The sequence below is a fragment of the Thunnus thynnus genome, chromosome 12 (assembly GCF_963924715.1).
Source record: "Thunnus thynnus chromosome 12, fThuThy2.1, whole genome shotgun sequence".
Lineage (NCBI taxonomy): Eukaryota > Metazoa > Chordata > Actinopteri > Scombriformes > Scombridae > Thunnus > Thunnus thynnus.
The window spans coordinates 11,786,345-11,813,934 of NC_089528.1; the positions used below are offsets into that span (position 1 = coordinate 11,786,345).

The following is a 27,590-nucleotide window of genomic DNA, read 5'->3' on the forward strand; positions in this document are numbered from 1 at the left end:
CCCTCATAAAAAGCGGCTGCACATGACAGGTTGTTTTCTTCACATCTTATTGTGATATTAAATGACCTCCTCAAACACATCTCCACTCTCTGTTCCATGACCTTTAATCAGGTTTCTGATATCATTATCAAATTCCTGTGATGTTGAAGGGATTAGCTCACGTAGTCAGAGTGACTATACAGATCATAGTAAGTGTTCATTTAACAATATATCTCAATTTGTGCTAGTAAAAGTTTGACATTTCCAGTATTTCACTGCAGGGGATATCAAATGTTTAGTTTCATCCTGTAGATAATGTAGTCCCTGTCTCCCACTGTGCTGAGATGAAAGACAATCTTTTTGTTATATCACATCCCTCCTCCGCCTCTGACATGAATAGTTAACAGAGAGAGAGGTGGAGGAGGGACAGAAACCTGAGAGTAACTGCACCCCTCCCTCTCCTCGGCTGGCCAATGGCAAGCAGCTTACAGCTCAGAGTTGAGGGCTGTTAAACTATATAACAGTTGTGCTGTAGGCTGTTCAGCCAGGAGCCTGAGCTCTCAAATCCAACTCAAGAAGACAGAGCGGGACGCTTCTGCAACCAGACAACACACCACTTAAAGAAAGATTTCAACAGTTAAGCAAGACTGCAGCAATGAAGACGACACTGGCAACTCTGACTCTGTGCCTGGTGGTGCTTATGGCTACAGGTTTCCCATTCGAGAGGAAAGGGGGATCGACCTCCGGCGGCAGTGCCAAGGAGAAGCGTGTACAGTACGCGGCATGGGATGACGTGAATGTCATTGCCCATGGGCTGCTGCAGCTGGGCCAGGGGCTGAAGGAGCATGTGGACAAAACCAAAGTCCAAATGAGGGACATTTCCACCAAGCTGAAGGTGTTCAATCGCACAGTGACCGAGCTGGGGAAGGAAAGCCAGAGGCTGCGAGTGGAGGGGGAGACCCTGAAGGCTCGAGCCCAGGGACTGGAGGACAGAGAGGGGCAGCTGCTGAATGTCACAGCCGGCCTGAGAGAGAAGGCAGAGGAGATGCAGCAGGAGAGGAGGACGATGAGTGAGAGGATGAGCCGGCTAGAGGAGAAGGTGGACAGCATGCTGCAGGGAGACGCAGTGCTGCCTGACTCGAATACTGGCAACAGTGCTGCCAAGAACAACAGTGATGCTCGCAACGTCCAGGTAAGAATGAAAGAGTTTCTGTCTTTGGGTTTTGATGGTAACTTGTTTGGGAAGGTATGAGCATGTTAAGATAAGAGCAGTGATACTGGACAGTGAGTTAGTTGGAGAGGATAATGAAAGTCATTCATTGCCCAAAGAGGTTTTCCACTGTATGGAACATATATACACATAATTCTTACACTTGTTACATCAAAATACAATTAAATACAATCAAGCCAGACAAACTTCTAAATGCTGCTGCACTGCAGTAGACGGTTAAAGGGACTCTTTGTTAGTGAATTTACAGTATATACGGACAGTTGGCTTTTATGATCAGGCCCTTTCTGTGAGCTCAAAGGCACTAAATCAAAAAGCACAGAGTGCAAGCAGTGGGTGGTGGATGTGAGTGGAGGGGGGTTGGTTAACAAGCCTGCATGGCGTGGAGGAAGAGCGTGCAGTACGTGCAGGGAAACACTAAAGGCTGCCAGACAAAGGGATATGCATGTATCAGCTGCAAGAATGTGCAGATCATTTTTAACAGCTGTCAAATTTTACAGCCTGGTTAGTGTTAGTCCATATAAAACAGTTGAAAGGGGCTTACATGAGCGCTGTTTTTTTTTTCTTGTGCACCTCTCCATTTACAAAGCAGTATGTGAACCTGAAAGGCTTTATAGTGGGATGGAAAATCCCGCGCTAAGAGGGAGTTATGTAACCATCCTACAGCTGGTTGGAAAGGAGAAGTCCTTGTCATTTAGGGGTGGAAATGTGTCTAGGATCTATGTCTCAGACTTTTCAGTGAAACCAAGCAGGTGGCCCATTTGTTGTGTAAATTCTGATGCTTCTTTAGTGATGTCTTCTAAAGCACTGCTGCGCCGTACTTTACGCACAGGCGCGGTGTGGAATAAAGTTGATAAAATGCTAAATGTGTGGTACCTTTGTGTTGTTTTTTTCTGTCAGCTGATGCTGGAGGCTCAAAACAGACGCATTGATGATCTGATGGAGCGGATCAGACTGCAGCAGGAGAAGCTTGACAAGCAAAATGTGCGCATCAGAACCCTGCAAAGTCAGGTGAGGAAGCGTTGCAATCACCCATACAGTTTGTAATCACACGCTCTGCATTTCCTTGTGATAATAATTTACTCTACCGTGTGTTTATTTTCTTAAACAAAATCTGCAATCTCATTTTTGATTCGAAACATTTTTTTTTCAGATCCAGCAGTCAAGACAGAGAGCATCCCTGCCGAGCAGCGACACTGACGGCTCTGTGCAAAGTCGCGACCCGGAGCAGCGCGACTCACCAGTCGGTAAGTAAAGCCAGAAAGCGTCCAAAATCTCCTTTGACAGCGTCTTAAGTCGACGGGACAAAATCAGACGCTAAATGTGGCGGGCCATCTGTTTAGTAAGGCCATAAAGAAGCTTAAATCACTAGCAATTAAAATCAAGGAATCTAATCAATTTGGGACACGCTTCTCTGCTCAGCGTGACTCCAGAAGTATCAACTGGTGGACTTTAGACATATGCTGCGCATCTTAACGACATTATTTTAACTAATATAGGATAGCATAACACAATGACATGAGTAATGAGGATTCGTTATTTAGAAATACATAAATTAGGCCTCCTGCTTTTCAAAACTAAAAACTATAAAATATACATCATTCATGTTTTATTATAGCCTTATTTCAATCACCACAGAGGAGACTCATCCATTGAGACAAATAGTAGAGAAAAGGGGAAATTAACATTGTCAGTTGAGTCAGTGCCCTTTATACTGTGGCTTACAGTAATTGTAACAGTCAGTAAATGATGCCCTCAGTCTGCAGCCATGCCAAGCAGCTGCTGTTCCCATCTGAACTGAATCATGACTGGACCAGCAGTCATAATGCCTGCTTTCATCCAGGCTGGATAAAGACCCACTGGGGAAGAGTCGAGACACACTTTCAGCTTTCTCAGCCCACCACTTTTTGGTCTTACTTTAGTAGCATTCAGGGATGCAAAACAAAAAAATCTTTACATATTGAACAAACAAAGCCTGTTTTTAAAAAATATTTTTTAAGAGTGTATGAGCAAGTTTCAGTAATAATATAAAAATCTGGGATAAATTGCAATAAATTTGAGCTCACACCTTATTTCTGATGGTCATGGATGAGAAGTAGGTGAAAGGTGAACATGGCTGAGGCAACAGTTGAGTTCAGTCAGCCAGTACAAATCACAATAACACCTCACAGCTCTGACATCAGCAGGATTTTAGGAATGAGTAAAACAGAAACAAGTTTCTCTGGCAAGGTTTCAACTGGGGGAAAGTTCGCTGGGCTCTGAGAGCGTTCAGTCCGGGTCACACAACAGGATTACTCACACAGATCATTTCTGTGGTGGTGCTGGTGGTAGTGGTGGTGGTGGTGGTGGTGGGGGTGGGAGGTGGGGGGTGGGGGGACCTGGAAAGAAGAGGGGAGGCTTTGTACAAATCCAGCATGCAGTGTTCCTCAGATTACTGTACTTGTGCCCGTGCAGAAAAAAAAGGAGGGAAAACGTGGAGGAAACAGGGAAAAGACGGTCTAAATTTATCTGTGAACTTTGTACAGATATCCTCCACTGTTTTGAAGACACTCGCCTCCTCCCTTCTTTTTTTTAAAGGACATCCCACCTTTGGTGTACAACAAACACTTGTACATCCCTCAAAAATGAGCAACCTTTCCCCTAGATCTGTCACGGAGTCAGACATCCCTCCTCCTCCTCCTCCTCCTCCTCCTCAGTCATCCTCTCCTCTCCTCCCCCATCCCTTCACACAAAACCCCCACCACCATCTCCTCCTTCTCTCCCATTGTAATGAATAAGAAGTGTGCCAAAGTTCAGGAGAACCCCTGACCCTGAGGCACACTACAGCCACGACTGGCCACCAAGAGTTCATGCCTCTAGAGTAAAAGTCATTCCAGACTAATGAGGTTTTGTTCTGTTTTGTTCCGCAGTCACCTGGCATGCTTCCACTGAAGCAATGAGCAGGAGCCAACAAAAAAGCACATTTTTTATAACATTTATTATTGCTTCTTGTGTGAAGATGCTAAACGGCCTCATGTGATGATATCATCCTTTTTTATGGATTATGGGAGGGATGCTATTAGTCTTGTGCCTTTTGAAGCACATGACAGCTCCAGTTGCCTCCTGCTTTGTATCGCTGCCTTCTCCAATGTCCCTTTACAGCAGCAGCCCCTATCCCCCCCTCACCACCCTTTGATCACTCCCCATGCATGCACCAGCCATGCACCAGCCATGCACCAGCCATGCACGCCTACGTCACCGACTGGCTGCTTTGCACGTGAGGGATGTGTGACAAGCCAAAGAGGTGGGGGGGAGGTGGATGAGACGAGGGGGAAAAGGGGGTTGAGGAATGTAAGGGTAGTAGTGTGTAACTCAATAGCCTGGAAGGCCAAGCAGCAGTAAAGAGGCAAGTCTGCTTGGGAACTGGGAGAAGGGTTATATTTATAATTGAGAGGGAAGCTCTCACTTGCTCCCTCCCTTGTTAAGACTAGGTCGAAGGCACTATCGGGGACACATTTATATCTCCAGACTTCCTGATAAGCTCACTTAGAATGATAGTGTTATTTGCAAACACTGTGCTCTCGTAGTGCAGGGAAACCTATCGCTGAGAGGTGAATGACCTACTTATGAAAACTGGGTAGAGTAAAAAAAAAAGTCCAGAATCACAAATGCCTCTTAAAAATAACTCACACGCCGATTTCTACAATTGCCTCAAAACAAGAAAGATGGAAGAAAATAGAGATTAAACAGCAGTTAAACTTCTTGATGTGGCTCCTGCAGAACAGGTGCACTTGGAATTAGCCAGCGAGCTTTCAGCCTCATTTTCACAAACAACTTTTGCCCAGTTTATCACAGTGACAGTGCAAAGTTCAAGGGGGGTTAAAGATGATGAAAAACACATCTGTTAAATGTGTCATGTATAAGTAGTATGGGTGGCAGTGTAGAGGAAAGGTGATAGCGCTGTTTGGATTGTGGGGCCTTGCAGTGATATGGAGCAGTTTGTCTCAACATTGTTGTGTTTTTTTTTTTCTTTTTGTTCTTCTTCTAGAAATGGCATCAGACTGTCATGAGCTGTTCCTGAGAGGAGAGACCACCAGCGGGGTCTACACCATCCAACCAATAAACGCAGAGCCCTTTAAAGTCTTCTGTGAGATGACAGCTGGTAAGCAGAGTCAATGTTTTTCACCAGCCTCATTTGCTTTAGCATATAATTGCTAACTACTCAGACATCAGGTCACCAACGTCAAACAAAGGAATAGTTCAAAGTTCTAAACTTCACAATAAGCTGCTGTTTTGGCTTTTTCTGATTAGTTCTTTTTCTCTCTTTCTGACCAGATGGTGGATGGACAGTGATCCAAAGGCGTCAGGACGGCTCAGTGAACTTTGACCAGCTATGGCAGGCCTACGAGAAAGGCTTTGGCAACCTGAATGGTAAGTGCTCTTTTCAGTCTCACTCTCGCTAACTCCAGCACTGGACTGGACAAGTGTTAGCTGGCCAGATTAGTGATTGTTCACACAACTTAACTGTGTCTATAACCACTGCATCAGGGAGCAGGAGCTGGCTTCCAAAAGCATCTTATCACTGATAAGCTTGAAATGGATTTACTTGCTTTGATTGATTTCACTGATTAAAATTCAGTTTGAGGATTAGTGGATACTTTTCTCACTGCTTCTTTTCCTCTTCTCATCTTCTCCAGGAGAGTTCTGGTTGGGTCTTGAAAAGATCCATTCCATTGCCAAAGTTGGCGGATACACCCTCAAAATCAAGTTCTCTGACTGGGGGGATGACTTTGCATCCGTCCACCTCCCCTTCCAACTTGGTGGACAGGAAACCAAATATTCACTGCAGATTGAGGAGACCGGCACTTTCAGCACTCTGGAGAGTTCTCTGGGGACTGATGCCACATCCGGCCTGCCATTCTCCACCCGCGACCAAGACAATGACCAGAAAAATGACACCAACTGTGCCAAGCACCTCTCCGGTAAATGCCTCTAGTGTTAGATCTCCAGAGACCAACGTGTTATAGAGCTCAAATATGGATTGATAAAAACTCAGCATCTAACCTGACATTATCCTTTGTCCTCGCAGGTGGCTGGTGGTTCAGTAACTGTGGTCGCTCCAACCTAAACGGAAGATACTTCCAGAGCCCTCCTCCCAAGCAGCGGCACCAGAGGAAGCAGGGCATCTTCTGGAAGACCTGGAGGGGCCGCTACTACCCCCTGAAGTCCAGCATGATGATGATTGCCCCCGCTGCAGTTGAGAACAAGTCATAAAGAATAAAGACAGACAGGATGAAACATTTAAGACAAAGAGAGGGGGAGAAAGAAGTAGATGTTGGACTATTCTTTCTTTTCTTGGTGCTTGGTTGATGAGGTAGAGGTTTCCATTCCCCTGGTTTTCTCCCTGCGAGGAAGACTTCATACCACAGCCAAGCCCAAAGGCTCAAAAATAGAAGCACAAAGAACTCACATCAAATGAGTTCCACGTTTCCACTGCTCTGTTCTCCGAGAGACGAGCAGTTTCCCTCCCTGCACCTAGAGCCACAGATGGAAGAAGAGACAGAAATAAAACGTGCATAAAATGTGCAGTGGAAATTTTTTTTACATGCTGTACCATTACAGTTATTTCCTTCTGTTGGCGTGAAGGAGGGGGCCCCTGGCAAGGACAGTGTCACAGAGCAAGTCCTGGCCTGTCTGCAGTGCTGTAAGCCACAAAGAATTCCCAGCAAGTCAAGACTCATCACCAGACATGTGGTGTCATCTGTGTATGTGGGCTGTTGTTGAGTTTGAATGTGGTTTTGTAGCAAGTAAACAGCATAGTCAGCACAAAAACTTTTTAAGAACTGTTCTTATTTGGTAAAAGATGGATGTAGGGAGTAAAACGCAGGCTGATTAAGCAAACCTTTTAAACTCAATGGTGCGGACCAAATGGTGACTTAATTAAAACAAAGTCGTTTTCCACATGAACATGATGAGATTAGTGTTCAAAAGCATTATGTAAAGTTATAAATCACTGTAAACTAGGATTACAATGTAGAAACTGTGTCAAGACTGAAAGCAGTTCTTTCTCAGAACTTCGTTGGGCACTGAAAACCATTCCAGCCTTTGTACAATATATTTTCTGCCTGCAATTTTGAATCAAATCAGCATATACTTCACTGACTTTATTTTTTCTGTGGAGATTTTAATGATTTTAAGTCATATTGACTTATTTTAAGAGGAGAGACATAATTTTGTAAATAGTGTATGAAGGAATGTCACCCGTGTTTTCAGAAATATAACTGTTACCCATTTGTTGTGTGTTATCTGTGTCCTTGTGACTTGAGAGTTTGTTATTGTAGATGTTCCCTTTTCTTATTTAAATGCTGTAAAGAATCAATATATATATTTCTGGTGCTGCCTGTTTGTAATTTATATTGTCTTTGTTGTGTTTACCAGATGTAAAATTGTTTTTTAAGAGAAAATAACCATTTTATGGCCATAAGAAGCCAATAAAATTGATTTAAACTAATATTGCCCTCTGTCTGTGTATTGTTGCCACTTAAAAAGTACAGTTTCAGACAAATACAGCTCAAGGTAGTAGACTAACATAACAGTCAACTGAAAACAGAAGAATTCACAAATATTTCAAAAATAATATATTGTGAGAAATAAACCACAACCAGAGTCAAGATAAGTGGATACGCCCATATGCAAACTGATTTTATTATACATTTTGTTATATCAAATGCAAGCAAATTAGCCTGAATGAAATATTTTGGATTTGTTTGCCATTGGTGGTAGAAAATGTTAATTTAGTTTAATTTATGGTTTAACTTAGAGGACATTTCAAATGATTAATTCTTCACATATTGTTCTTTTCCATGTCAAACAATCAAGGTTTCTACTTGATTCTCATTTATTACATCACTCCAAAATTTTGTGACATACAGTAGAATTTCTATATTTTTAAAATAATCCACTGGTGTAAACTGAGCTCATCACTAATCAATAAAACTTGTCTGGATGAGGAGATTTTCTTTGTTTTTTAAACCAACTGCAGGCCTAAACACACGCATACGGTTTAAACTATTTCATTAAGCCACATACACGTGGCAGATCTCTTGTATCTTAACCTCTAAGACTTTAGCAGCTTAGTCGTATTACCTGGAGGCAAACTTCAGTATCTTCTTGGTGTCACCTTTAATTTTTCAGAGCACCTCTCTCTGCGTCCTTGTCAGGCTTACTGTTAATGTGCTTCAACTGGTTCAGGATCAACCTCTGTAGCAGCCGATCTGATGACAGCTGCTCTGAAATGACCTCTACCATCAAAAGTGAAAGTCCATGCCTGGCTGTCCTACAGTTGGAGAGTTAACTGAGGGATGGCACTAGGTACCTGTAGAGGAACAGAGAGCATAGCAATTGACATGTTTGGTTCTTATTAAAATTACTCTGTGGAGCAGTCACAGTATTTCTTATGAATGCAAAACACATATCCCACATGTTTCTAATTTTATTAAGTGTGCATATTAGCTTTCTTGTCAAGAGTTAGATGAGAGGTTCAATACCACTCTTGAGTTTTGCACTGAGCATGTAGCTGGAGCTAGAAGCTGGTTAGCTTAGCTTAGCATAAAGAAATGGGTAAACAGCTAGTTTGGGTCTGTCAAAAGAAAACAAAATGCACTTAAGCTCACTAATTTACACTTCATTTATCACTTTTGTTAAGTCCATACAAAAACCCAAGAACATTTAGTTTTGTTTTGTTTTTTACGGGGGTGTGTTATTGCCAAGCTATTTTGTTGCTCCACCAAGACTAGAGTCAACTGTTCCCACCAAAGAAATAGTCCAGCACATAACACCTCCATAAAACCACACGTGGTCGTTTTTACACTTGTTTTTCTTTCACAGAACAAAGTAGTAAAAAAGATACGTTATAATGTGTGAATTACCAGTTAGAGGTGAGAGGTAGGCAGATTTTGTTAACTTCTTACAGAGCCAGACTAGCTTGTTTTCAGTGTTTATGCAGAGCTAAGCTACCTGGCTTCTGGCTGTGGGCTGATATTTGCCTTACAGACATGAGTGGTATCAATTTTCTCATCTAACTCTTGGCAGGAGAGCAAATAAGTATATTTTAAGGTGCCAGTTTCTCACAATCACCTGCTTACTGATGGTTCATGCTGAGAGGCTTAGCAGGATGCCCTAGGCTGAGGTGGTGTTAATAAATGAGGGCAGCAGATTTCCTCTTATCTAGCTCTCAGATCAAGGTTGGGCATCAGCCACCTACGAGTATCCCGTTATAAAAAGGTTACCATAGCAACTGTGCTCTCCATAAAAGAGGAGGGAGGAAGAACCAACAACCATCTGCTACTGCACTTGTGCAAGAAAGCCCTTGTTGTAGCAGTGGTGGAGGTTTGGTCAGGTGCAGCTCTCATGTGAATAGCAGGACTTGAGACTAGGGGCATAATTAAGGGTCAGAGTGGAATGTTAATACAGGTAAATTCACTTGAGATAAGTGCTTTAGAGAGTAAGATAGCCTGGTTGCATGAAACACATGCTGCAACTAACATACAGTACATGAGCTTTAACACATTGCATGAATAAGAAGACTGCAGTGGAAGACAGCATGTGATTGATTCATACATTTATTCATTATCATGTACAAATTGTATTCCGGTGGTACAAAGCTGTTGTAAGACTCCAGTGCTCACCCTCCTGTTGTCTTTATTGCAGTAAAAAAAGGAAATACCAGCATGATCAAGAGTCAAGAGGTACTTTGGCAAATATAAATTATGTGTTAAGAAGGCAAGCAGACATCTCGAGCAATGTAATGTAAGGGGAGAAAACGGCGTGAAAATATCAATGAGCAGCTTGTCAGCACTCATTTAAAAAAAAAAAAAGAATAAAAATCCATAAAAATATTTTATTTTTAAACAACACACACTTAAAACAAGAGTCTTCCTTTCTTCATCATCACACAAACTGCAAGGTACAGACTCACAGTATGTATGGATATTGCATTTCTGTGTGAGTGAGTGAGTGACAGTGTTCATGTATGAAATAAACTGTATTTTACATATGTAGTATATGAGCTCATGTCTGCCAATATGTGTATAGGTTCCATTTCATATCCGTGAACTGTAACCCCCGTTCTTACCACTGACTCAAGTGAATAAAACAGGTGGGGCCGGAGGGGTGAGGGGAGGAAACAACACGATAACGTTTGGCAAAAACCATCATGGTTGCAGCGATGAGGACGTGGGTGAGCGATGAGTCAATGTGACACAGCCTGCAAATATTTCTCCATATGTCCTTGTCTTTGTTCAGCTTTCAGGGTGAGACACCAAATCTCTGTGCTCGTAAACCATACCCCAGACTGTACACAGGGAGGGGGAGGGAGGAGGGGAGGGGGGGCATGGAGGAGACAGAGTAAGCACGCAAATAATAGAACAAGAGACAGAGAGTGAAAGAGGGAAGTATAGTAGAGAAGCGAGAGGACTAGTTCATAGGAGAGAGAGTGGCTTTGTGGCTGATAGTCTCTCGATGACAGGGTGAACAGTCAGACGGGGTTGGGGAGGTCAGGGAGAGTATAGATGGGCGGTGAGCTGGAAGGGTAAAGGAGGACAGAGGGGAAACTAGACGTCACTTCTCCCATTTTGTCTCATTTCAGAGGTATTGTTGTAGAAAGTGCAGCAGCATTATCTCGTAGTGCTCTCCAGACTCAGGGCAGCGAATACTGTGTCGCTCATTGGGATAGACCTAGAAAATGACAATAAAGCAACCAATAAACAGACCTGACTTATTTTAGTATTTAGTATTTTAGTAAAGTATTTTTAGTATTTCAGTACAAGTGCACTACATATTTGTATCTAGTAGAATCTGTTCGTGATCATATGAAAAAAAACACTCAAACTGCACATATACTAGGGATATTGTACATTTTTGGAAAGCAGACTCATACTTGAGACATTATTAGTAATTTACATTGAATTAGTAATTTACATTATTTACAAATAATGTTAACCTAGCATGTAGAGATTTCATATGGCAGCATCAGAAAGATATGTTAGTGGGCTGCATAAGGCTTGTGATGCTAACCTGAAGTTGGTAGGGCTTCCCAGCACGGATTATCTGTGACACTAGGAAATTGGTGTGGAAAAAGTGCACGTTCTCATCTAGAAATCCATGGAGAATCAGCAAACGGTTGGGCCTGGAACAACATGGATTACATGGTTTCAGTATGATACATTACCATATGACAGGCTTCAATATGCTATTAAGATATACAGTGAAATTCTTGAAATAACACATGTTAAACAGTGAAACACTCTCCAATCCTTCATGATTTAAAAAAGGAGTCTTCAGTGATCCAAAGAAATGTACAGAAAGGTGAAATACTGCAGCTCCAGAGCTTCAGCAACTCTAGTTTCAAGTCAGTATCCAAGAGCAGTGCTCCAACATGCCATTTGACGAGCCCTCAGGCTGTCCTCAGTCCCTAAAACACTGAGACTTGACTTAGCCTGCCACCTCAAATTTTGCATGTTCATTTGGCAGTGAAAAAATTGTATGTTCATAACTTAAAAGTACATCTAATGCCAGGATCAGACTACACAATATTTTTGTCTTTCACAATGGTCACCATGTCAGATTAGGCAATCATTGTGCCAGAAATTCTTGCCGTGTCTTGTCTGGGCGACCGGCAACACTACAAGTATGACCCTGACAAATCATTGCTCATGTCCTTGCGCAAGTGCATAGGTCAAGGAGGGTCAAGAAATAGTCAGTCACGGCTACAGAGACACTTGATGCTGTCAGTCTTATGTTCCGAAAAGAAAGAAAAAACAATTGTGGGCTTGTTCCTGGATGTCAAAAAGGGGACAGTATGGACTGTCTATCCTTCACAGAGAACTTGAGGTAACGATTGTGTTAACATGTAAAGAACATTACATAAAGCTACCAGGTACGCTGTATGTAAACAGAGGGTCTCGTGGAGGGAAAAATGATTGGGTTTTGTGAATTGTATACTCTGGTAAATGAAGATACAAATATTTGTTTTAATATCAGGTGGCTTCACAATCACTATAACTGAGTGTTCTCTGGTGCACATATGAAAACACCAACACAGGAAGTCAAAGCTGTCCAGCAGCTGGCTGTGTTGGTGTTTATGTCCGCCAGAGAGCACTCTGCCATCCTATTGGTCAACGTCAAGGAACACGGAGATGTCAAACTAGGCAGGAAAATACAAAAGATTCTGACATGCTAGACTTTTCATTGGGGTGTCACACGACTGTTCTTTGATTATGTCACACTACAAGGCCAATTCGTCATTCTTGACGTTCATAAATCGGCCCAAACGTTGGAAATTTTTCAGCGGCAACAAAACTGTGTCAAAATCGGGCTGAATTTGTGTGGTCTGATCCCAGCAAAAGACACACAGACATGCTTAGATATTCATAAAGCATTCCCTCCTGTTAAAGAGGTTCATAGTTTCATAAATTTGTGAGTCATACTTTAGGTCAGGCATGAGAATGATTAAAATTAAGTATTATTTAAAAAAAAAAAAGGTATAAGAACAAGATCTATACGTCCAAATAGTTTTGACACATACATGTCAGACTGAAGAATATGAGAGAAATAAGAAGTTCCCTGCAGCCATGATGAAATATCTATGCAGTTACACATGTACACATGCAGTATGGTTAAATTAGGTGCAATAATACAGGCACTATTGGCCACTCATATGTGTACTGACTCGCTAGGCAGCTTGTCCACGTGCAGCGCCACAGAGCCTTCCTCATAGCCCTGCTGGTTGTTCTCAGGCACATCCATGTAACGCTCTGTGTAGCCTGTGTCATAGGCCATCCACACAGTCACCGGGGCACCTGCAATAGCCAACTGACAGAGGCGCAATGTGGTCAGATGGAGAAGAAATGAAGACCAAAAAATGCTATTATATTGTGGAAATTAGTCATTTTGCGTAGACAGTAACTCAACAAATATGGTACAGAAAGGAAGTAGTTTAATTTTTTTTTAGTGTGTTCCTGAAAAATGTTGAAATGTTTCAATAATTCTACAGCATATTCTGATATTATGGCTCAGTTGGATATACATTAGGTGGAAAAAAGCATGGGCACAAAATTAAATTTCAATTCCTCTACAGTGATGTATCCACAGATATCCATACTGACTGAAGGCTGTTAGCACTGTAGCATTGTCCAACACAGACACCATGTGGATGTAAGTGGCAACTACACCACAAGCTCAGATTTAAGACAGTATACTTCAGGAATTAAGCAATTCATGCTGTTTAAAGTGTTCTACATGGTGATACAAGATACAAACTGTAGTATGCTTCCCTGTTTCTGGCTAAATGAGAGAACGCTAACTGATAGAAAGTGAGTTTAAGGATAAAAACAGGGCTGAAGGACGAAAAGGCCTCCTAACCTTGAAGACGTTGGGCCGCTGGATGAGGCCCATGAGAGAGAGGAAGCCGCCGTAGGACCAGCCATGGATGGCGACACGGCTCAGGTCCACAAAGTTAAACTTCTCTGCTACATACTGAAGCCCCTCCACCTGGTCTTCAATCTCCACCTGACCCTGAGTAGACAAAGGCACATCAGAGTGTTATTTAAACTGATACTTGTGCAACCTTTTTCCTATTTCCCCTCTAGTTTGTTATCTAACTCCTACTTTACCATTTTGTTTTTAAGTGCTCCTTCAAATTCAAGGCCCCTCTGACAGGAACCCCTCCCATCAATGACGACCACAGCGTAGCCCAGAGAGGCCAGTGTGTTCAGGCGGAGGTACTTCATCCCCTTGAAGGAGTTGTTAACCAGCTGAACCTGGAAACACATACATACACAAAATGTTCTTCTAAATGCTTAACCTAGGACAAAAGGATAGCAGTCACAATGAGATCTCATTTGACGAGATACCACATGATTACATCAAATACCAAGCAAAGACAGGATATAGCCACTAACCTGTGGGCCTCCATACACGAAGAGAACTGTCGGGTGTTTCCTGCCCGGCTGCAGGTTGTGTGGCTTGTAAACCATCCCATAAAGCTGGAAGCCCGACTTCCCTGGAAAGTCAAAAATCTCAGGCGGACTGTAATCTCCCGGGCAACCTGGAAGACACATTAACACATGGTCATTAGTTTAGCGCAGGGTAAAACTGTCAGAGTTACAGGGTCGACTCCTAGTGGAAATCATATTACAAGTGCAGCAGATTGCATTTAGTGTATGAAAAACATCTAAAAAAATGGATAAAAACATGTTAGTGTTACACATAAATACCACACATCCCAATAAGTCTTGTGAAAAGGAACTGGGGAATATTGTCGTTCGACAACACATGACAGTAAGGAATTGCTCTCTCACTCGTGGTTGAATCATAAGCGACAATCAACTCTGACACAAAGCGTTCAAGATGACGTAGATGGTTGAGCACCACATTATCTGATTGCTGTCAGGATTGTCTGGAGGACGCCATTGTAGATCGAACCGACTGTCCTTGATCTAATCAAAACCAGACCTCAACTTTCCCCTACAGACTTAGCTCTATTGATTGTTCCAAAAATAAAGCCACAGATAGGTTGGACAACCTTCACACTTGGCCAGATTGCTCACTAAAAAATACTCACTGAGCCAAATTACGTACATATTTGCCAATGCAACAAAGATATTTTAATCGAGATCTGGCACAGGGTTTGAGTTTTAGACGCTGCTCTGACTCCTCAAGTGCCACATGACTGCAAAATATGTCAAACAGAAATTTGTTTGTTTGTTGTCTACATAGTTACATGTGCAGGATACTATCTGTCTATAAACACTACCGATAGGTCAAGATGTTTTTCTGTGTCTTTGTAAGGAAAAGAACTATATGGGGGTTAACATCAAATCCCATTTACCTGGTGATTCCATCATGCTGGCCCAGAACTCTGGTACCATGTGTAGTGTGTCACCTTCTGAACTGGTCAGTTTGTAGACATGAACACAGGGAGGCGTACTCACATTACTGTAGTGGCTGACAAAAAAGTCAAAGTTCTGCAGAGAGAGAGAGAGAGGGGAAAGAGAGGGAGACAAAAATGTCAAGGAAGGCACAGAAAAGCTGAGAGAAGATATGGAATGCTGAAACATCCTACACAGATCTGTGTAAGAATGCTCAACATGAGCTACTGTCAGCGTAGAGCGTATTTAACAGCCGGAGAACATTTATCTTTTATGCTGCAGACTATCCAGTCAATCCCCAGCTTTGACAGCTTTCCTCAGGTTTTGAAGGTGTCTTAACTTTCATCATTCTTAAACCTGCAGTACGGAACTTTTACATATAAATTAAGTCCTAAATTCAAGCCCTTGCCAAATGAATTCACATAATGCTGATCAAACCAATCACTACATGATAAATCTCTCTGTATTTCACAGTATACCAGAGTTTTTAATCAGTTGTCCGGTATGCAGAGCATGCTCACTACAGACTTCCACTGGTCAAGCCGACTAACTTCCGGTTAGTTCTCTGCTAACTTAAATGGGAATAAAATTATAATAACCATTTTCGCATGAAGCTTCAGGTGCTAACAGCGGCTAACAGCAAAACTGACCTGCTGGAGGAAATCTCTCCATCTGTGACTGGCTCTATGACGTAGAGGGGTTACTAGCATGACCTCTCTCCTACCATATGAAACTAGAGCACTCATACTCATAGTTACTATTTGTACACCAAGTAGTTTTACAAACTTTCATCAGAGACAACTGGGATTCACATCGTATAATCCACTGTTATGGTGAATGGGGCCATTTAAGGTCAACGTTAGCGCTAAAGGAGTTCTTTTAAACCCAGCTGAAGCGTCCGTTGACGGGTAGAGCTGCCAGTGGCTTCGGCTTCAGCTCCAGCTGTGCAGCTGGGAGGTCTCCAATTAAAGGGAGAGCATTCACGGTGTGAGAGGCTACTGCTCCAAAGGTGATGGCCACAATGAAACCGCTTTTCAGCAGAGAAGTTCAAAATGATAACAATGTTAACAATGATTGGTGATGGATTTCATGTTAACTAGTCATTGAAGTTACATTTTTCCTGAAACAAGCCCACATTTACCTACAAAATATGTGCCGAATTAAACAGCTGCTTTTAACTTTACTTTATTTTTAAAATATCATCCATGTTGCTTGCCTTACAACTTTATTTTTCAAGTTTTACCTGACTAACAGAGCAGCTATGAGAGAAGCCAGGCTTGGTTAGTCTGACCACATCTCCGGGTGAGTCATAGCTGACCACGTAGAGGTGATGCTCCAGAGGAGTGTCTCTGGTTCCCTGGAAGTACACCAACTTGGCTGCCTCATTCACCCAGATCTAGCGAGAGAGAGAGAGAGAGAGAGGTAAAATGGGCCAGTGAGAGAAAAATGGAAGGAGAATGAGAAGACAATAGCAGTAAGGCAAGCAAAACAACATTAGATAGAAAGAAAAATATTTTAAGGAAACAGCAGCAACTTCCCAGAATAAACTGCAACTTGCAATATATGCAGATATAGATTTCTTAGTGTTGCTGCTTTTCTCTTCCTACAGGAGTTTGTAATGCCAAGAATTCTTATCCTGGGAAAAAAAACTGTTTCTGACTGCACTATAGTTACCTGCATATCATTTACAGGTATAAGTGTTTATATGCAATACTGATGGACTTCGTCTAACCTTGGAACCATGTCTTGCCAGCACTTCCCACTCTCCACTGGTCAATGTAACCTCCTCCTTGATTGCACATTTGAAGTCTCCTGGAAAAAGCAGATAACAGAATCAACATGCTCCTTGACATACCAAAAACTCTGACGTAAACCCTGACAGTTGAGTCCAGATGAGATAAAATACTATTCACTTTTAAAAAAAGACATACATAGACATTTACTAGTCACTTACCCTCTATGTGCTGGTAATCCTCTGTCCAGTGGTAGCAGCCCGGTTGTAACAGGGAAGTGATTTTATACAGATGGCTGAAACCTGTTTTCGACTCATTTACCCAAATGAAACTAAACTCATCTTCTGTTGTTTGAATAAAGGGATAGAATATATCATGAACCTGTAGAAAGAGAAGAACAGTTAGTTGATCTGCAGAAACCTTCATGCACCATCAGTGATCTACTCATTAACCCTCTCTAGTTAAAACTAGGACTGTATCAGCTTTATAATGCCATTTCTGATCGCGGTGTGCTGGTTTGAGTGTTTTACAAAACTCTATCACAAAGGTAAATATGACAACAAAATGACAAATTCAAAATATGAATATGAATAAATATAATAACTTTGAGCCAAACCAAAAGCCAACTGAGAGGCTAATCTTCGTGTGCCAGGTGAAAGGACCTACATTAATCCAGACATCGGTGGTCTCCTCATAGATTATGTACGGCTGCATGTTGCTGGGCACGGCCTCCAGACTGGCCTGCCTCTGAGCTGGGTCATCTGTGACAGAGATGAAGAGGGCTGGAGGCAGCAGGACCAGCTGTAGTTTCCTCTGACTTCGGTCCAGCAGCACTGCCCAGCCACTAGGGGGACACAGAGCAGACAAAACTTTAAAAGAAGAAGCAAAAAAAAAAGAAAAACATCTAATCTTGCCCAGCAACATAACATTTTCCTTCAAATGCTACAGAGAACAGCATGTATGTTTGCGCATTTCCCCCAAAAAATCTCACAATAACACAAAATCCAAATAGCAGATTTGTTTATTTTGAAGATGGTGACATCATCTTACTATTTGCCATCACTCGTCCATCCTACTCTGGCGATGTATTCCGTCCCTGGAAACAAGGAGGTGAAGGGGACGACCAATTCTTTATCTTGTGTGCTCACGATCTGTAGACACGTATGAACACACACATTAGAAACGCCTGATGACGACATGGGAGATGAAAGGAAAACAAGCCAAGAGTGAAAGACTCACTCTTCCTTGATGGTCTGTCTTGATCTCTGCAAGTTTAAGGGTAGCTTGTGGATTTTTGCTACCTATAAATTAAAAAAAAAAGAGAAAATGTGAAGTTATATAAATAGCAAATAAAAACAATTCACTGCTCCAAGCATGTGTGTGTATAAAATATGGCTGCAATCACCTGTGCGGGGATATCTGTATGCGTCTGCTTTCCGCTCCTCCAGTGCTGGAGATGGAACGTGGATAATCTCTACTTCCGTTTCATCCACCTCTTCATACAGCAGGTACACTGTTTTACCTCCATCAGGGTCTGACAAGCGGAGGAAAATAATGAATTTAAGAAGTTTATACAGAAAATAGTGTATGTACATTCAAAAAGCATATCTAATGCTACAGTTGCTGACCTTCCACTGCTGAGGGACTCCACCAGTAGCCAGTAAAACGGTCAAACTCCTCCTGGATGACAAATGTTGCTACACCTGCAGACTTGGGGTCCTCCTTAACATTATCCACACCTGGAAGAAAATTTAAAAAGATAAAGGATTACATTCATGTAATGTTAATTGGTATAACAGTAAAAAAGCAAACTATAAAATACTATGCAGTTACAGTATGTTAAAGGCTAGTAAATACATATCATGTAAACATGTCATTGTACGGCCTTTTGTCAACTATTCAAATAATTAAATAAAACCCAAAACCTTCTCACCTTTGTGACAGTAAGTGAGTCTCCTTTCCTCGCCAGTCTTAATGTTGGCTATCCACAGGTCGTTATTGTTGATAAAGGCGAAGAAGTCAGGGTCTCCAGGGCAGATCTTGGGGTCCATGCGGGTCCCTGAGCACTGGGTCTTGATCTCCACTGGCTTTACAGGAGCAGACTGCTAAAACCAACAGACGCAATATTAGCCAAAGGCAAAGAAAGAAGTACACTTGAAAGCAAAGATAAAGGATCTTTTTAAATTCAGAACGTTTCATAGATATGAGAAGGTACACTGAGCACAGTGAAGTGCACCTTGCTCCATCAGGAGGCTTTCTTAAAAGATTTCTGCAAGCTGACGACAGACACAAACAGACGTGGCACTTGACAACAAATCAATACAATTAACAATATTTTCAATAAAATGAACAGTGCACCTCGTATAATGCTTCAAAAGTGCAAAAAAGTTTTTTTCTAATAATCACCAACTCCTCAATCTCATACCTCCAACCTAACTTGTGTGTAAAGACATGGCCTGCAGACAAATGCTAAACTTCAAGATGTTTTTAAATGTCCTAGCTGTTCAATAGGTGTGAAATCAATAACATTATAATGTACAAGTGATCCAATTGTTTGTAGGGTGGGAAACACCATGACATAGGAATTTAACAACTTTATGTATCAAAGTATCAAAGTTACAAAAGACACAAACATCAATGCAAAGGCACCCTGAAGATGCAGCCTTCTCAAATAATAAAGGTAACTTAAACAATCTTGATCAGGATCCCAGATTCAAACCAACCACATCATCAAAGAGGAGGATCACCAAATGTCACAAACACCAATTTAACAAAACAGTTGCTACATAAACTATAGGTCCAAAGATTCTCACATAACTGAATTGGTGCCTCCGTGACTCTCTTATAGCTAAGATTTCTAGCAGAGATGCAATTTATATCCGAAGCTAATGCATGAAAATCACACAACTTGATATATAGACTTCTCCCCATAATATCTTGCAATGCATGGTAAGCATGGTGTCAGATCTGTAGTAGTACTGTAATAATATACATGTGATACCAAAACATTTTGATTAATTCTAGGCAACAGTATTAAAATTATAAATACAAAAAAGTACATCCATTTTGCTATGAGAATGCAACATACAGATAATTGCAGACACCATTATGAATAAGTACACACTGGCTTAACTGACTCACAGCAACAGCACAGCCCTACCTAGCAGATGCTTAGTAACACCCTTCCTCTTTTTGGATTGTTGTCAAGTACTTCATCAGTCCCAGCACAGGCTACACAGCGGCATTGTGGAATTCTGACTTTACAGACTTGTACCTTTCTCTAAATGACATCTGTCCAGAGTGAGAATTCCAAATTGAAGAAAAAACAGCAGTATACTCACGATGAAGCCATTGTTGCCTCCATCCTGACAGTAAAAGAGACTATTGCTGGCCTGGAAGAGGAACAGGCCTGTCTGAGCATGGTAGTCGTAAGAGGTGATACCAAATGCCCCGAGACGTTTACGCTCTCTCAGCAGCTCCTCTTCTCGAGAGTAGGCCCCCTGGTGCGGCGTAGCCTTAGAGAAACGACAGATGTACAACATTAGTAGAAATTGAAAATAATTAATATACAAGTTATCTGTGCAAATAATTGTTGGTTTACTAATATATACAGTATCATTACTGAGAAATATCAGATGTGACACATTCAACTGACCCATCCCCTCCCAGATCAAAAAACTACATAATGATTGTTCAGTCAAGGCATTCCTCTCATAGTTTCTGACATGGTTGCTCAATCTTTCAAGTTTCAGAGCATATTTCAAGTTTCAGAGCATATTTCAGATCCTTAAAATAACTGTAATGTCACTCCCTCAGGGACTCCTTATCTTAAAATGAAACCAGCTTGAAAGTGAAACTAAAGAAAAGGCTGCAATCTATCAAAAATTCTTACAGGGGATTTTTCAAAAACATCTAAAATACACATTGCCTTGTGCTGTTTGGCATTGGCACTGCACGAGCAGGAAGAAGGGGAATTCACCTGGAAGTGATCCAGCATCTGTTTCCATGACAACACTAAGAGGGCCTCCTTCCGGATCTTCTTGGGGATTTCAGAGTAGAGTAACGAGTTCTCTCTGCTTCCGTAAGGCATTCCTGGTACACACACAGAAAAGAAACAAAAGGCAACTTCAACGACAGCAAAAACAAGAAAAGGAGAAATTTCACACAGTGATTTGTTTTAATGTCATGAGGCGATCATATTCTGCTGCCTCGAGCGGGAAAACAAGGCTGAGGTCAAGTGAAAAGAGTACAAGAGAGTAGTATATAACTAATACAAATCACACGCTACCATGCAACACTGTAAACTGACAAGTGGCTTACCAAGGTAGTATAACCGATGAGAGTGGGGACCATTCTCATCCTTCTTCTGCACAAACTGGAAGTCATGGGGAGCCTTGTTGGCGATCATGCCTGAGTACTTTCTGCTACAATGGATGATGTCACGGAGGCCCTCCCAAGAGTGTTTCTCCACAAAGAACTGAGATGGGACATCCTCCATCTCCACTACTTCTGTACTGTCCGAAAGGCCGTCCACAGCCGTCATGCTCACTGTCACACAGCTGGATGTTGACATTAGAAATAACAGATAAGCAGTGCAAAAAATACAAAAAAAACTAGGCACAACTTCAGTTCTACTTCCTTTAAATGCATCAATTTAAACAACTTCCAAAGCATCAAAGCAGTGATAAGAGAAATAACATGAACCCTAGGTGTCATACTGTACCTTTTCCAGATACCTTCTTTATTGTCACAAAGTTTGACCTTCTTGACTCTATGCATTCACCGGTCAACACGCCTCACTCCGATTCTGCAACCTATGGACAAAGTACAGTACCAAGATCATTCAAAATTCCTACATTGTGTTAACAAACAGAGCTACACATATTGATAATAAACATGGTGAGGGGACAGCAATTGCTCATAATGACAGCAAAGTAAGGACAGTTTCCTTTCTTGAAGACATTCCTGACTTAGGGATAGTGCAGTTTAAAAAAAGAAATCTGTTACAGCAGTCTTAAGACCACAACAAAAATGATCAAAATGTGCCTCAAACAGAAGGGGGAAACATAAATCATTTATGAGGACTTTATACAGTATGTTGTCTCAGAAATATGAAGCCATAGATCTTAAAAATGCACAAAAGTGACAATTCATGGCTTATGACTTCTGTATGTCTCCAGCTCTGTTACAGGTGAAGTACAGGGTTTAAGGGAATACCACACATTCCTTACTTTATAATCTGTGTTGGGTGAGGGATTAGTATGACTCAAAGAGCAGTGGGAAAAATGGGATACTCTTAACAACTTAAGTGCCTTTTTCTTACGTTAGTGTAAGGAAGTTGTGGCAGGCTGGTCTGACACTGTGGTGGGCCACCTTAAATCTGTGTATAAGAAACACTGAGCTCAGAAACAAAAATACACACCAACTAGTACCTTCAGTTAAACCTCAGGTCACAAGTGCCATAAAGAGTCAACTTAACAATCACTAGTATCATATGTTAAGCTGTCAACTCGTACCTACAGCGGAGATCTATATGAAGAGTGGACTAAGGGAAGTGTATTTATGAATGGAGATTAGCGAAAATGTATATTAGCCCGTACAAGAGGAAATGCATCTATACTACTGTCTGAACCCATCTAAACATTAAACTTTAACTTAACGAGGCCCTTGTGTTGTTCTGTAAAATGTGTTATAATAGATAAGAATTACACTGCCCCTTTGCAGACATGGAAAGGCCCAATTTGGCTCAGCCGGTTACTTGATAGCCTTCAGCAGGCTAACTTTAAGGGTGGGGAACAAGTCGGGTGAAATAGTAAAACAACGGTAACTTACCGTTAATGTGAACAATTAACGTTAGCTTGCCTAGAATACATCTTTGTTCTCGGGTTTCAACTCATCCACACTGAGAAGAACACCGGTAAATGCATTTCACACTGTTAACATGTAAAATGGTACAACGGCTAGTTACATTTGGCACTGAATGACGAACCCCAAAGTTGTTAGAAAATGACAGCTATTAAACAGTGTCGATGTTGAAATATATCTATATATAGCATAGCTAAATTCTGAAATCACAGCTCTCTTCTGTCATTTTCGATCTGAAGCTAACCTGCTAAGCTAACGCTAGCTGCCGTTACCCGAGCTCAAAGCTAGCGGTTGCTGATTTTGTGTAAAGAAAAAAAACGTCCCTACGACACAAACCGAAATTAAGGGAAATACTTACCAATCTGGCCACTGTTTCTTTTACCAAGTTCTGGACTTTATTAGCTTGGTGTCAGTAAACAGATTTCGCAGCTGCTAAAGGTTGTATCCATGGCCCAGACTGGCCACACACACACACACACACACAATATAGCTTGCTTTCACACCGGAAAGAAGAGGAACCTTTGCCCCGGCGGGTGCACACACACGGTACTCTTTCAGGGTCGCACTGCCGCTCGGAGGAGGCATCGGTGCAGCGTAGCGCGGTGTTTCCTCATCTCCCAGAAACTGACTCTTGTATTTTTAATTATCTTTCTGCTCTGATTTCTGGTAAACATGTCTAAGTTCAGACAATGTCAGCAAAAAAGCTGCAGTTTAGTAACTTAACGATCTCCAAAGCCACCACATATATGAACTGTTTCAGCCTGTACTATACTTGGGTTTTCCTCTTTTTTTGTAAAATGGGACTTCCCTATTTTAAGTCTTAGTAGATTAATCATGCAGTCAGAAATAAACAATCACATATGTTGAATGTACTTATTCAGGTTTTCCAATATTAATCACAACCAACAGAGCAAACATTCTGTACATTCTTTCACAATTATCTTGAAGCCAGCCACTGTTAATCACGGTCAAACACTCAACTTTGTATGAAAACACCCTGTACAAACATTTTCATTTTGAGGCAGTATGCTAAAGAAAGCAAAGCAGACAAGTTTTGTGGAGCACCCAATTGTCTTTATTTATACAAAGTATACAGCCATTCTACTTCAGAGGGATGAAACGGGAAGAGTGTGTGGCTCCGATACCAGGGCGACCGTGCTTGACTGGCTTGTAGGTGATGGAGAACTCGCCCAAGTAGTGACCGCACATCTCAGGCTGTGGGGAGGACAAACAGCTTTGTTAGTAACAAGATAAATGCCACAAGATAAATACTTAGAGCAGCATGTACAGAACAGTAAGTTGTACAATTGGACTCAATTTTATTCAGACTTAAGAAAAAAAAAAAAAAGTAAAAATTCACAGTGATACATCACAAGCAGTTGCACAGCATAAAATCAAGCCTCAAGAGTAGTACACAGTAATGTAATAACTGCTAATCATAACCTGAGGTCTAGGATAAATTCAAAGTGTACACTTAACACAGCTCTTAGTTTTTAAATCAACACCATCACTTTGTAACATCCTGCTTTAAATCAATGAATTTGATGTTGCCAGAGGTATATTTTATGGTCCTTCATGTTTTGAATATTACAATTCTTTAGTTGTGATTTCAGGCTGGTTTACATGGTGGAGGAAGGGGATAACAAAGTAGGTATAAATGGGTAAATTTGCAGCATAATGGGTCATACAAGGTGCATGCTAAAGAATGAAATAACAGCAGTAACTTGAAATTTTTTAAGAGTTATATCAACTCAAATTTCACAAAAATGTCAGGTCTGTAGCTGTGCATCAATGAGACTGTATCTAATTTATTACTTTCAAATGCAAATGAGTTTATCTTACCATCTACAGTCATGTACAGCCACCATTCAATTGTGGTTGTGTGTGTACAAAGAAACAATAATTCTAAATTTAGAATATATTACTTGGGTCTTTCAAATGGTCAATTATCCATTTCAAGTCCGAAAGCAACCTTACACATCAAATTTTCCCTAAACCATATGCGTAAAGCTCTGACATTAATAGGAAACGTCTCCTGTTACAGGCCACAGATACAGGAAATTATTACGAATGGCTTCAAAGTGAGTGTGACTGCAAGCATTGTAGCTTTGATTAACTTCTACCTGGACACAAGCTTTGTATGCACAGTCTACTGTTATCCTGAGCTTAGTATGGTGGGGGGGAGGGGGATTGTTTTGTTTTTTTAAAAACACATGCATGCCTCACTATCAGATCACCCATCATGTAATTTTTTTGGGACTCAAGTGACATTCGTTCTCAGGAAGGTGACCAAAGTAATGGATATGGTTGTCTGAGAAAGCTGAGCATTTCAAAATGTACACATACGTTCTTCCTCCCTCCTGACCACTAGCAGCTCACCTTGATTTCAACCTGGTTGAAAGTCTTGCCGTTGTACACTCCAACCATAGACCCAACCATCTCAGGCAGGATGACCATGTCCCTCAGGTGGGTCTTCACCACCTCTGGTTTCTCCATGGGGGGAGCTTCTTTCTTTGCCTTGCGCAGGCGCTTCAGGAGGGACTGCTGCTTGCGGCGCAGGCCACGGTTCAGCCTCCTCCTCTGGCGGGCACAGTAGAGCTGCATCAGCTGCTCACTACAGAGAGAGACAGGACAATGACGTCAACAAAGTTCTTGGCGATCTTTGGCATTAACATTTGTTTCATGTGTTGCAAATCATCAGCACACCATAGTGGCAGTTTGGGTTGCAACTATTATTTTCATTATCAATTAATCTGTCAACTATTTTATCGATTAACTCATCTTACTGGTCTATAAAATGCCAGAAAATGGTGAAAAATTCAGATCACTTCTTCCCAAGGCGCAACCTCTAAAGATACCAGAAAATATTTGAGAATGACTGAAAACATTGATTGATTAAATGTCTTGTTTCTGTGTAATTGTTGTAGCTCTAGTGGCAGTTATTGATTGGCATTTAAATGCTCTGTGAGCAACTTTTACACTTCCAGCTACACTGAAATGGAAAACATAGGGAATTAAGATATAGTGACATGACTATAAAAAGGTGCAATCACACTATCATCATCTCCAGATGGCTCTAAATCAGTTAAAACTATCAGATTACTAACTGATCACTCTGCTCAATGTTTATCATCTACATTGGGACTGTGACAAAACCTACCTTTTCAATATCTTTGGACAGAGAGCTGATGCAGACACATTTCATCAATTTAGATTGGAGACAATTTTATAGCCAGATGTAGTTAGTAAAAAGGCCATTCCTGACTTATGCAGAAATAATCTTCACCATCTCACCTACAGAATGTGACATAAAGGCTTCACTACTAGGGGTTTAAAAGTATATGTATTCACCCTGAACTGTTTGGTACCGGATGTTTGGTTCTTAACTTTCCTCAGTTCAGTATATTCTGTGACCTGTCAACACAGTTTAACAATCCACAAACTCCAACACGTAGAACCATAATCTAGAGCGCAAGTTCCACCAAGAACATTTTAACAGCGCATCACATAGGTGTAGCATTTTTATAGATGTATACTCGCCGGCTTAGCAAAGTTGCCTTTGTTACCCATGCTTATGTAGTGTTGCTGTCGTCGGAACAACAAACAAGATCCAAGCAGGACGATCCACCCATGACACTGACTGAGTACAAACAATATTACTAAAATACGCAGTCTTATCCCAGTATTTACACAATACCATGTCTCCCCATCCCTTCCCTGTCTGTGGCAGTCGCCTTCAAGTGAGGCCATTCGGAACAGCTATAAATATTTGGTTTCCGATGTGGTCGAAATCAAGTCATAAGAACCAATTCTGAGCATAAGTCTTCATAAACAGAAGGGATGTTTTCTTTTTCTACTGTAGCATAACTAAACTATTTCAGTAATAGTTTTGATCGACGAGCTATTAGATTTTCACATTTTCCTCAAAGGACCAAATTATTTTCTTCCTGTATTTTCCCGCTGTACCGAAATCATACCGAACCACAACCCCAAAACCAAGGTACATACCAAACCGTGACTTGTGTACAGTTACACCCCTGAGCTTTACTTAAATGTCAAACATGAGTTGAATACAGGTAAACCTAAAAGGTTTTAAATGAGGGAAAATTAAGCTTTACATTCATGTTTAGAAGATATATATGTGCAGTGAGTGTGAGTATGTGCTATAGTGCAACTACAGTGTCAGTCGGTGTAAGTTTTTCATTTTGATGACTCCAGCTGACCAACGGCAGTGTCTCACTTACTAGGACATGTCCAGGAGCTGGTCCAGGTCCACACCCCTGTAGGTGAACTTCCTGAAGGTACGCTTCTTCTTGATCTCTGTATCCGCCTGAAACACAAGACATCATCACCGGTTAGCATTTAGCTTCCAATTAGCTTTCACACCACAGCTCATATGTTTACACCACAAATGAGTTTAATGTATACGTTTGGCATCTACAGAGTAGTTATTTAGTCCTCGCATGGGGACAACACAAAGAAGACACTGTTTCTTGAAGTTTGAACACCGAGCTGACGTTAGCTTAGCACAGTCGGCCATCGCTCCGGCTACTACAGAGCCAATAAAGATGACTTTATCTGACATTCTACGCAAAGATTTACTACAATTAAGTTGGTAAAAGTATGTAACGATCGGATGATGGAGTCAGGTATCATAAAATGTCCCTGTAGAGTTCAGATGCATGTAGATTATGTTTTCAGACGCTTCACGATCAGGTTGGACACCTACCATCTTGCCTGAGGTTCAGGGGAAAAGAACGGGCAGAAGTCTCGCTGGGCCTGATATCGCGCGATTTCAGATCAAACATCCGGCGGTGTCTTCCGGTAGTAGTTCCCTTTGTGAACAGCAGGTGGTGCAGTTTGTGTTCAGTGTCAAGT

At 41.4% G+C, this 27,590-nt stretch overlaps 3 protein-coding genes across 6 annotated transcripts; 1 reads left to right on the top strand and 2 right to left on the bottom strand.

Annotated features, from left to right (window-relative positions):
- The first annotated feature begins 502 nt into the window (after window positions 1–502).
- Window positions 503–7,697, top strand: angptl4 (angiopoietin-like 4). Its single transcript, XM_067605482.1, has 7 exons — window positions 503–1,171; window positions 2,108–2,218; window positions 2,361–2,454; window positions 5,235–5,348; window positions 5,522–5,617; window positions 5,884–6,168; window positions 6,276–7,697. Exons 1-7 carry the CDS (start codon window positions 635–637, stop codon window positions 6,458–6,460), a joined length of 1,422 nt encoding a protein of 473 aa, XP_067461583.1. The 5' UTR covers window positions 503–634; the 3' UTR covers window positions 6,461–7,697.
- Window positions 7,698–9,789: 2,092 nt separating this feature from the next.
- LOC137193986 (dipeptidyl peptidase 9) lies at window positions 9,790–23,246 on the bottom strand. 4 transcript variants are annotated; one of them, XM_067605486.1, is made up of 22 exons: window positions 23,071–23,246; window positions 22,171–22,227; window positions 21,571–21,661; window positions 21,168–21,406; window positions 20,827–20,939; window positions 20,189–20,362; window positions 18,781–18,949; window positions 18,476–18,586; window positions 18,253–18,381; window positions 18,087–18,148; window positions 17,898–17,998; window positions 17,514–17,691; window positions 17,069–17,228; window positions 16,847–16,926; window positions 16,358–16,510; window positions 15,075–15,210; window positions 14,146–14,291; window positions 13,858–14,004; window positions 13,607–13,759; window positions 12,915–13,057; window positions 11,261–11,372; window positions 9,790–10,921 (listed from the first exon to the last, which is right to left on the bottom strand). In XM_067605486.1, the coding sequence occupies exons 3-22, from the start codon at window positions 21,624–21,626 to the stop codon at window positions 10,829–10,831; spliced, it is 2,655 nt and encodes an 884-aa protein (XP_067461587.1). In that variant the 5' UTR covers window positions 21,627–21,661; window positions 22,171–22,227; window positions 23,071–23,246; the 3' UTR covers window positions 9,790–10,828. The 4 variants fall into 4 exon arrangements, with proteins under 4 accessions (XP_067461587.1, XP_067461584.1, XP_067461586.1 ...); XM_067605483.1 differs by having other exon boundaries at window positions 18,781–18,952; XM_067605485.1 differs by lacking the exon at window positions 23,071–23,246 and adding an exon at window positions 22,680–22,930 and having other exon boundaries at window positions 18,781–18,952.
- Window positions 23,247–23,764: 518 nt separating this feature from the next.
- Window positions 23,765–27,543, bottom strand: rps15 (ribosomal protein S15). The gene is made up of 4 exons (XM_067605488.1): window positions 27,442–27,543; window positions 26,957–27,042; window positions 25,092–25,326; window positions 23,765–23,927 (listed from the first exon to the last, which is right to left on the bottom strand). The coding sequence occupies exons 1-4, from the start codon at window positions 27,442–27,444 to the stop codon at window positions 23,814–23,816; spliced, it is 438 nt and encodes a 145-aa protein (XP_067461589.1). The 5' UTR covers window positions 27,445–27,543; the 3' UTR covers window positions 23,765–23,813.
- Between the last annotated feature and the right edge of the window lie 47 nt (window positions 27,544–27,590).

Bases quoted from the DNA above. Each gene is read 5' to 3' on its own strand.
- angptl4 (XM_067605482.1), top strand. From the start codon at position 635: ATGAAGACGACACTGGCAACTCTGACTCTGTGCCTGGTGGTGCTTATG. The intron at 2,219-2,360 runs GTGAGGAAGCGT...TTTTTTTTTCAG, and splicing joins TCAGAACCCTGCAAAGTCAG to ATCCAGCAGTCAAGACAGAG. The intron at 5,618-5,883 runs GTAAGTGCTCTT...CATCTTCTCCAG, and splicing joins AGGCTTTGGCAACCTGAATG to GAGAGTTCTGGTTGGGTCTT.
- LOC137193986 (XM_067605484.1), bottom strand. From the start codon at position 21,626: ATGCATAGAGTCAAGAAGGTCAAACTTTGTGACAATAAAGAAGGTATC. The intron at 18,149-18,252 runs GTGATTGCAGCC...TTTAATTTATAG, and splicing joins ATACAGATATCCCCGCACAG to GTAGCAAAAATCCACAAGCT. The intron at 16,511-16,846 runs GTTAGACGAAGT...CTCTCTCGCTAG, and splicing joins TGGCAAGACATGGTTCCAAG to ATCTGGGTGAATGAGGCAGC.
- rps15 (XM_067605488.1), bottom strand. The intron at 25,327-26,956 runs GTAAGTGAGACA...CTCTCTCTGTAG, and splicing joins CAGCTCCTGGACATGTCCTA to TGAGCAGCTGATGCAGCTCT. The intron at 23,928-25,091 runs GTGAGCTGCTAG...TCCTCCCCACAG, and splicing joins TCAACCAGGTTGAAATCAAG to CCTGAGATGTGCGGTCACTA.